At 31.4% G+C, this 10,385-nt stretch overlaps 2 protein-coding genes across 2 annotated transcripts; both read right to left on the bottom strand.

Annotated features, from left to right (window-relative positions):
- Positions 1 to 343: 343 nt before the first annotated feature.
- Positions 344 to 7,094, bottom strand: LOC140448645 (mitochondrial glutathione transporter SLC25A40-like). Its single transcript, XM_072541743.1, has 7 exons — positions 6,709 to 7,094; positions 6,324 to 6,496; positions 5,780 to 6,083; positions 5,348 to 5,550; positions 5,195 to 5,276; positions 4,697 to 4,943; positions 344 to 2,874 (listed from the first exon to the last, which is right to left on the bottom strand). The coding sequence occupies exons 1-7, from the start codon at positions 6,833 to 6,835 to the stop codon at positions 2,838 to 2,840; spliced, it is 1,173 nt and encodes a 390-aa protein (XP_072397844.1). The 5' UTR covers positions 6,836 to 7,094; the 3' UTR covers positions 344 to 2,837.
- Positions 7,095 to 7,350: 256 nt separating this feature from the next.
- On the bottom strand, positions 7,351 to 9,823 carry LOC140448646 (uncharacterized). The gene is made up of 3 exons (XM_072541744.1): positions 9,448 to 9,823; positions 7,838 to 7,988; positions 7,351 to 7,683 (listed from the first exon to the last, which is right to left on the bottom strand). Exons 1-3 carry the CDS (start codon positions 9,699 to 9,701, stop codon positions 7,369 to 7,371), a joined length of 720 nt encoding a protein of 239 aa, XP_072397845.1. The 5' UTR covers positions 9,702 to 9,823; the 3' UTR covers positions 7,351 to 7,368.
- Between the last annotated feature and the right edge of the window lie 562 nt (positions 9,824 to 10,385).

The raw sequence follows: 10,385 nt of genomic DNA on the forward strand, positions 1-10,385 counted from the left end.
TTTGCCTAACGTAAAATAAATTGTACCACATAAACATGTTTTTTAATGTTTATGGTTTATTTATAAATGAACTGCGCAAATTTTCAGCAAAATCGTTCAATTCGTTTTCGATAAATCGTGAGTACGGAACGGAAAAACAACGGGGGTAGTTTCGTGCTCAAAGTGAACGTACCGACGGCGCGTTATTCAAATCTTTATCTCTATGCCTCCTGTAATATTGCTCGAATTTACTTTAAATTTAGTGTAAATACTCTTGAAGTACTATACTTTCATATGGAATAAAAAAATATTCGGATTTTTTGAAAATACAAGACCTATGTAAGCCCTTACAAGAAATAAAAGACGTAATCTTTTTTTATGTTTATTAAAAATAAAAAAACAATTTTTGGAAAGATATGTGCATTGTATTTATACCGGAATTAAAATTAAATAAGTATTAAGACAAATTATGATGTACGAGGGACTTCCATAAAGTAAAAGCTGCAACTTGAGAAAATAGGAAATAAATATATTAAGGAAATTTTCTAAGAACACGATAAATTATTTTGATTTTAACCACAAATGGGTGCATGAATACTTCCTAGAATTATTACAATATGGACGTCCCTACTACTTTATTGTAAATAGGCGGCGACGAAATATATTGACAACAGACAATGGAGTCATCATCAGAAGAATTTTCATCAAATTATCATATCTGGTATTTTTAGTGGACTCATTTTATGAATAACAACAAATAAAACAAAAGACGGCATTATTTAATCTTATTCTTTTATATTTTTAACTAATTGGGTACTTTATACCAAAAACACATTAATTTATGACACATGTGAACGATAAGTGCAGTCCTCTTCTTCCTCTGATTGGCTTAATCTTGAGTTTTACTCAGACCCATTGCCAGCATACAAAATAATCAACAATCAAGCCTATTAGTGACGTCATTACCTATTTAAAATAAACAACGTTTATTATTAATACGATTAATAATCTTTATTATTAATCGTAAACACTTTACTATTATTAATACGATTGGTAACTCTCGTTTTTATCGGGTGTTACTATAATCAACGGACCAAGTACTTCTTTTGTGAATAAATAATATTCGTGGAAACACAGAAAAACAGTTAATGTAAGTCACATGCCAAGTTAGGTTTTTAACAAACATTTTGGAGTGAGGAGCGGTATGGTTCATATTCTAATATGAAATTTTGAAAACAGTGTGTCAATTTTAAAACTTACAATGGGCTCTATCTCACAAACAAAAGCTGATATCGAAAAATGCTTGAAACCGTTTCTAGGACCCACCACAACCAAAAAGTCTAAATTACTTGTGACACATCATTGAAAAGGCTATAAAAAATTCTAACCAATGGTATAAATAATAATTATACAAGGTAAAGCATAAATTGTAATCGTGAATACAATTAAACAAAGAAAACTTGAATATCTAGGCCACATATTGAGACACGATAAGTACCGTCTACTGCAATTGATTGTCCAGGGAAAAATAGACAGTAAGCGAGGGCCAGGCAGGAGAAGACACTCGTGGCTCCAAAATCTGAGGAAGTGGTTCGGTCGAACTATTCAGAAGCGCCGCAAACAAGATCAGAATTGCCATGTTAATAGCCAACGTTCGCAACGGACAGGGCACTTGAAGAAGAAGAAGAAGCAATAATTGTGAAACTTTGGCTTAAATGGAAAATTTAATGAGGTTTTTGTCAATTCTGTTGATGACCCTTTATAATTATTGTTCAATAAGTATACAGGGTGTTAATATCAGCCCACTTCCTATGACTTTTGTATTTGTAAAGTTTAGAGAAACAGAATCAGTGCAAAATAAAATAAAAAGGGATGCCCCAAGATTACTGAATTAAGCATTCCGAATTGGGGTCCTTGGAAATTTTGCAATAGAGCCTTGTGCATGAATTAGAGAACCAAAGGGATGATCAAGGCAACCTAGCACTAGACGAAGATTTGTTGCACTTCCAACAAGATGGAGCACCTCCTCACAATGCAGCTCCAATTAGGCACTGGTTGGATACTAATTATCCAAACAAATGGATTGGAAGGAGAGTTCCTATAGAGTAGCTACCGAGGTCACCAGACTTTTTTCTATGGGGTTACCTTCAGTCAGTTGTTTATAAAACTCAATCTGAGAAATTGCGAGAAAGAATTATGCAGAAAGTTCGTGCAGAATTTGAAAATAGGCTGTATTATTGTTTACAAAACAATGGAACCCACTTTGAACATTTACTTAATTGACATTTTTAACAAATTTGTAGTTCAACAAAAACCTCATTAAATTTTCCATTTAAGCCAAAGTTTTACAATTATTGCTTCAGCCTGTATAATTATTATTTATACCATTGGATAGCTTTTTGTATAGTCTTTTTAATGATGTATCATAAGTAGGGGTTTGCAATTTAAACTTTTTTGGTTGTGGTGGGTGGGGCCTAGGGGGTTGATGGGGGTGAGTTCTCGTTCATGCCATTTTAGGTCCCCCTTACTATCCTAGAAACGGTTTCAAGCATTTTCGACGTCAGCTTTTGTTCGTGAGATATAGCCCAGTGTAAGTTTTAAAATTGACACATTGTAAATATATATAAAAGCTTTATGTCAAGTTGGCCACGAAATTCCACTAAAATACTCTTTTAATACCAAAATTGTCATACATAATTTGAAAAAAAGACAGTAGCACAACTTAATAGGTAAAACTTTTTCAATGGCATTAATGAATCAGTTATCGTTTTATCACAGTTTGATTTACTAAATCCTTTAAAAACCAATTAATTTTAAAATCCCACCACTGCCTATGAGGAGCAATAGCCCAACTTAAATTACATTCCAATTTTATTGCCTAGCATCACCGATTTCCTGCAAACAAAAAAAAACTTTCAAAAAAATTAAATAGATGATGCAAGTTATCAAATTTATATGGTCAAATTTAAGAATCTTTAAATGACAAAAAAAATAACATTATTTAATAAAATGGACCTAAAAGCAATCAAAGTGTCAAAATTTAAGACCAAATTGTCAGACAATTTATAGATTTATCTTTTAGTTCATACTGACAATTAATAATTATAATTGTGGTGTATACACACTGGGTTTGGATCGTGATGAGAAACAAACCATTGCTTGTGACAGCTATAAAAATAAATAATTTCCCTTTGCATAAAAATGCTGTGGATTGTCGACCTCTCAGACAAGAGCTGTTGTGTTGCAGAAATGGTTAATAATGTTTTTTTGTCAGAAATTGTTTATGATTTTAAAAATGGCAATTACACTAAACTTAATAACTTTTTGACCTTTATTAATTGTCAGGATTGCATAGCACACAATGATATTGATACTTCAACTAATATGTTCTATGAAATTCTTTCGCTAGGGATTTTCTAACTTATACCGCTAAAGGGACACACAACATCAACTTTTCTTAAATGGTTTTCATATTAACTTAGAATTTTGACATGTGAGAAAAGGTATGCTCACTCATTGCATATAAAATGCTGTCAAAGGTATCTATGCTAATTTGAAAAGCAATCCTAAATCATTTTGGACATATATTAATAATAAACATTCTAGTCACAGTTTATCAAATGCTATGTTTTATAGGTTATCTGCTTCTAATGCACAAAAAATTGCTAATTTATTCAAGGACTTATTTCAATCCGTGAGAAAAACAAAACGCCAAATATATAAAACCCTAATAAGACCGGTACTCACATACGGCTCAGAAACCTGGACACTCACTAAAAGAGAGGAAACATTGTTAGCCACCTTCAAAAGAAAAATCTTGCGACACATATATAAGGGCACAAAAGAAAATGGAATATGGCGGAGAAGATACAACTCTGAACTATACAAAATATACCAGGATCCGGATATTATAGTGCCATTAAAATAGGACGGCTGCGTTGGATAGGACATGTAGAAAGAATGGAAGAAGGCGAAATACCAAACAAAATATTCAAACAGATGCCAGTAGGAAAAAGGACAAGAGGAAGACCGAAGCTGAGATACTTAGAACAAATAGAAAATAATATAACAACCTTAAAAATAAAAAACTGGGTATAAAATAAATAATGGTAATAAAAAAGACCCAAAAAGGGTTGTCGAGCCAGTGATGATGATGATGACTTATTTCAATCTGTCTATCTTTCAAAATCTGTAAGCGAGTCTGAGCATGGTTTTTGTGAAAAAAAATTTACAGCTACTAATTTAGTTTGCTATTATTATGCTATGAAGCAAATCGAGGGCCAAAAACAAGTGGATGCTATATATACTGATTTCAGTACATCATTTGATCATGTTGATCATGAAATGGCTTTCTGTGGGATTTCATGTTTGTTGAATGGATCCAAAAATTCGTTGTCAGATCTTCATTTATATGTTAAAAAGTGTTGTTATATCAGTTTTACTCCAAAGGTGCACAGGAGTGGTATTGGAAAGTTATTTCAATGACGAGCAACCTCTTAATTATGTCTCTTCCATTAAAGACTTATAAATTACTTTAGATGAAAGGCTTTCCTTTCGCTTGGTGCAGCATATCCACTTAATATTTATAAAGGATTCTAAATTATTTAAGTTTGTCACGAGAAACTGTAAGTATGTACTGTAAGTAACCATTTTGGAATAATGTTGTGTAGTTTGGTTACCCTACTTTTAATGGCATATATTTATAAATTATAATTACCTGTCATCCTTAGATACAAAACTAGGTGTTGAACTAATATCAGGTTCCAGTTGGTCCATGGGTTGATTTGTCCATTTACTGAAGAACACTTTACCATATTCAAATGTGGAGATCATAATAGCACAAGCAGGGGCAACTTTGATTAATCTTGGCGCTAAACCGGCGAACAATCCCCTAGTCCCATGCTCCGCTCGGATTTCCCTTATCACCTCTATAGTAGACCTATTCGCCTTTACTTTGTTTCCAGCTGAAAAATTTATCGTATGATCAATTTGAATAAATCAGAATTTTTTCATTATTGGGTCTTTTAATCATATGATTTTACCAACTGTAGAAATTATATGAAGAAGCTTACAGATTTACAGAAGAAATGCAAAAGATTTTTGATACTACTAGTTACTGGCAGCTAAATAAAATTATCTTTCCATATTAAATAAAAGATGTAATACTATTTCTTATTAGTAATACTTTTTTATTGCATATCGATATATTACTTACCTCCATATAGATTTTTTTCCCCAAATTCAATCTGTTGATGTGTCTTTACAACGTCAAAAGGTGTTGTTATAGAGGCTGCTATCTAAAAATAATTGACTTAATAATAAACTATATCATAAAAATACTAATCAAATTAATATAAAAACAACTTACAGATCCAGAAATTGCTCCAGAAAAAAAACTTATCCAAAATGAAGGTTGACTATCTGTTACACCCATTAGAGATTTGATACTTTCATAATTCATCCAATAAATAGCTGAAAATGGCACATCTCTATATAACGTTGGGAATATTCCCTTCCAAAGCCCTCGAAGCCCATCTTGTTTTATCAATGTTTTTACAGCAAGATTCATCTCTAAAAATAAAAAATGCATTTTAATATAATATGTATATATGACATCATTTTGATTAACATCTAATGATCGAAAATTCCAGGTTAAATAAAATAAAAAGCTTCAGTAAAGGTATGATACATTTTTCTAATTGCTTTCATGTGATGAAAACTATCTTTTGATTTTACAAAAATAAATTCCTGTCACAGCTTTTATTTCACACACAACAATATACTATTTCTAGGATCTTACCGTAATAACTAAGCTTCTGTGATTGCATTTTGGTCCTAAACAATTCCAAAGGGCTTACTAGTGAAACTGATATTACCCTAGCAAATGCACCAGATAATAAAGGTATCCACAGTGGGGTTTGCTTACTTGGTATTTGGCCTATTTTTAACAATTTATCCCTATGATCATCTTTGAGATGATTCTTCAATTGTTCATAAGTCACAAAATATACTATAGTGGCAGGTATTGCTAAGACTAGTGTGGGACTTAAACCACTCCATAGTGAAGAAATGCCTTCCGTCCTGCTAATTTTGATAAAAGCATCCTAAAACGACATGTTCTCATTATAAAATGTTTAATAAAATAAATCATTGACCCTGAGTAGATAAAATTTTGTGCAGATCTACAAAAGTAAGTGTAAAATGTGATATGACAATGTGAGACAATTTAAAGAAAAATTCTATTACTTTTATAATTTGAATAAAATATTCAATGTTATTTGTTCAAAAGCATTAGGCGGTAAATTTGAAACCTTTTATATCCTCAAAAATAAACATGTACTCACAATTGTTCCATTAAAATGTCCAGGTCGTTGCAACCATCTACTATTAGGATCATCTGGACTGCAGCTACAAAAATGATCCATTAAACCATTACAATACAAAAAACATTTTGACTGGCTTTGTGATATCTTTTGTTGGGACTGCAATCGGATTTTTACAACATCTAATGGGGTCACTGAAAATGTACAGATACATTTTATTCTATGAACTAATGACGACACATTATTTTATAAGAATGAATGACAATGTTTCAGGTATTGTTTAGGAAGTATATTAATTTACAAATAATGTATGCATTGACCTTCTGGAAAATAGTCATTTATGGTGTAAAAACACAGAATTAACACTGTTATTCAATATATCCGTATAAAAATGTAAAATCATTACCGAATAACGAAGTAATCAGGGCTCCGGTACATGAGGCTGCTGCCTGTTGTAATGGGGATATTCTATAAGCAGGATCATCATAATCGATACTTATGGAAACTTCGGAAGTGGTATCCTTTTTGGACATTTTTCTATGTCAGGCCTAGACTTATTTAACAAGAAAACCAATTTTTTTGGAAAAACATTGTATCCCTAAACGTCAAACTACTTTCGATTAGGATTGAAGAGACGGTGACTTAACCTTAACCTGAAATTCAGTCAACCACGTGATATGTCAAAAATCAAAAGTTTTTTTAATTCAAGAAGTGATCTTTAGATAACTTTAATGTAAAAATATATTTTGGAAACCTTAACTAAAGTAAAGTAAAGTATTTATTTCGTATTTAAGATTTTTTCCCAACAAAATAAACATCAAAATAACTTTATTTAAGCATAAGAATCGATTCGAAATTGAACAATCGATTCCTAGAATTGAAAACTTTTGACAATTTGAGCATCCAGAATCGGCTTGAATATAAGCCGATGTAAAATAAATCTTGGTATTATGATTATGGGATTAAACTTGTTATTGTAGTTTATGTAGTTTATTGGTAACTACTTTTACATCACAAATAAGAGTGAAGGAATAATTAAAGAAAAAAACCAGAAGAAAATATTTTATTAATTATAAAAGAATTCAAACGGCTCATTATAATTAAATTTGGTCACATATTCAGGTCTGATTTGTTTAGAAGGACCTGGTAGTTTTATCCTAACTACCTGTAATGTCATTCTCTCTTCGGCGGCGAAACAACCGTTGATTTTAATAACATTGTTGAGAGTGTCTAAGATAATAGCTGCTTCAAGTTCCGTTTTGAGACGAATCGGAAAGGTTGCTTTGCGGTCTCTTTGTGATTCGTGCTTTATCACTATACCAACACGATCAGTTTCTTCAAATTCCCTGAGCACGTATGTAATCAGTTCACCGAGTGCGTTCTAAAAAAATATTGGGTTATTAAAATTTGATAATGTATTCCAAAAAGAAAGTGTTTTAAGTTCTTTATGATCCGGATTTCTGAAAGACATTAATGTATCTTCTATAAGAAAACCAATTACATTAAATATAAATAACCAATCCTAAAATACTCACTTTTAACCATCTTAAGACTGTAATACTTTCATGTTTGCGTTTAAAAGCAAAAATGATTCTTCGTTCTATAATATTCAATTGCTTCACTTCCCTTTCATTTTCTCCAAATTTAATAAAATAATTAAAATGAACAATATCGGTGGAGAAACATCTGCAAAAATAGTTTTTTAATAAATTACTAATTTAATCAATATTGCTATCTTTTGTCTGTCTATTCCGGCTGGGATACTTATATGATGTAAATATTATCTTTATTTCTTAATATTACTACTTTGAGGCATAATTTTTCCTTTAAAATCAGTTTTTATATGTAAGAAGACGACAGATTCGTACGTTGAGCCAGTCCTGACCAAAAAGAGGAAATTACTGAGCAATACACTCATGCAAAAGCCAGAATGATCTTCTAGATATGTTCCAGGCTCAAACCATTAGAAAAAGATATTATAAACTCAAATAGGGACTATTTGGAAAAGTATTTTTACAAGGAATGTAGCAGAAAAAAATTGGAAGCGAATTTTACGTTATTTGTTTATTGGGTTCTTTTTCTGAATTTTTCATTTTTTCTCTTAGCATAATTTATAATTTTTGTCAACTTTTTTCTTCATTAACTAATAGTCCAGGAAACTAAGCTTAAAATTAGACAGCTAAAGTTTTTATTATGCGTGGTGTCAAACAGAGATATGTTATGTCACCTATGTTGTTTAATGACTACATAACCAGTTTTTGAGAGAGTGTTAAATAATCGTCGCAAATGTGTTAAAATTGGTGGTGAAATTAATAACATCAGATATGCAGATGATACCGCCATAATGGCAGAGTACCTAGAAGACCTTTAAACCATGTTAAACGCTAGAAACAACGAACGCTCTCAAAAGGGCTTAATCAACGCGAAAAAAACAAAGTGGATGGTGGTAGGAAAAATTAATATCGAAGACTCAAAATCCTGGAAAGGGTGGAACACTTTAGATATCTGGGTACTTCGACTGGCTGCAGGGCTGAATGTGACGAGGAAATTTCGACCAGAATAGAAATTGCACGAAAAGGATTTATTAACTAGCATTCGATTGCGCAGTAGAAGTCTGTCATTGACCACACGTCTAAGAGTATTAAAGTGCTACGACTGGTCCTACGCAACTTGGACAACAAAAATAAAAAATCTTAATAAATTAGAAGCGTTTGAGTTGTGGTGTTACCGTTGCATGCTCAAAATCCCGTGGACAGCACACATATCTAACGAACGTGTGCTAGAGACTATCCATAAAGATCGAGAGTTGATCAATATTGATCCTTGGACTATCCACTACTTATTCTCAAATTTTCAAGTAAATCGATCTTTTCCGAAAAAATTGCGAGGTGAAAACCTTGGTATTTTAATATGATTACCAGCAGAATCAGATAAATCAAACACAGAAAATAATGAAACTTTAGCTTAGGTAGAAAAGAATTCAAGTATAAAAATTTGTATTGTATATGAAATACGAGAGTGCATCTACTCTGTTGAAAGCAGTCGCAGCAGTGACCTATGTTAATAAAGCAGGACTACCTTCAACAAGAATATTATAAAAATCACGAAAACATATTAAGGACGTTAAAAATTGCCATATACATACCTAAATTTTTCTTCTAGTTCTATACCCCTATCTACATCACTGTACTTTTTCCTCACTAACTCAACAACTCTCTGTAGATGTTTATAAATTCTCAAATTATTATCTTCGACATATTCGTTGTCAAAAACAATTTTATAATTAATAGTATAATCCACCATCTTAATTTCATCTGTGGATTTAAATGCGCCTTCGGCGAACATACCCAATAATTCCACGACACTGAAGTTGTTCAAAAATTTAATAAAAAACCTCATACTTTCAATTATTTACGATAATTTTCAAATTTGTTAATATTTATTAATATATTTTTTGAGTGTTGTATCGAAAGAATAGCCGGGTCACAAAGATGATTATATTATTTGGTTTATTTCGAGTTTGGGTAAGATTCCAGTGTTTTATTTAATTTGTATTTAATCACACAAATAAGTAAAAGTCGTTAAATAGTCATTTCGGTTATTGGAAGCAGTTCAGTAACAATAACAATATAATTGAAGCCGTATCTACCTAGAAATAGAACAAATTAGACAACAGATATGAGGAAATTTCTGATAAAGTAGAGAATTTGATTATATGGCTGTCTAATTCTATAGGCTATTTTTATCTTGATTTGATTTGTATTAAATTACATTTGAATCTATTTTCTTACTTTTCAAACATTACGTTTATTTAATTAACAGCTTTTCCAGGTAATAACCACATCATTCATACAAGCTTTCCACTAGAAAATTATTTTTTATGTAGGACATCACCATTTGCTTTATTTTTATCTCTTACACGCTTTTTCCTGTTTCTGATTTCCAAATTTCTTAAACTTGTTGCTTTCTGCACATACGATGACCTTTATATAACAATTAAGGTCATCAGAAAGAGAGGAGAAATTCATTTAGACATTCCTGAATCTGTCCAAATAATCCGATTTCAATTCCAAGTCTAGTTTT

The sequence above is a fragment of the Diabrotica undecimpunctata genome, chromosome 8, assembly GCF_040954645.1.
Source record: "Diabrotica undecimpunctata isolate CICGRU chromosome 8, icDiaUnde3, whole genome shotgun sequence".
NCBI classification, from domain to species: Eukaryota; Metazoa; Arthropoda; class Insecta; order Coleoptera; family Chrysomelidae; genus Diabrotica; species Diabrotica undecimpunctata.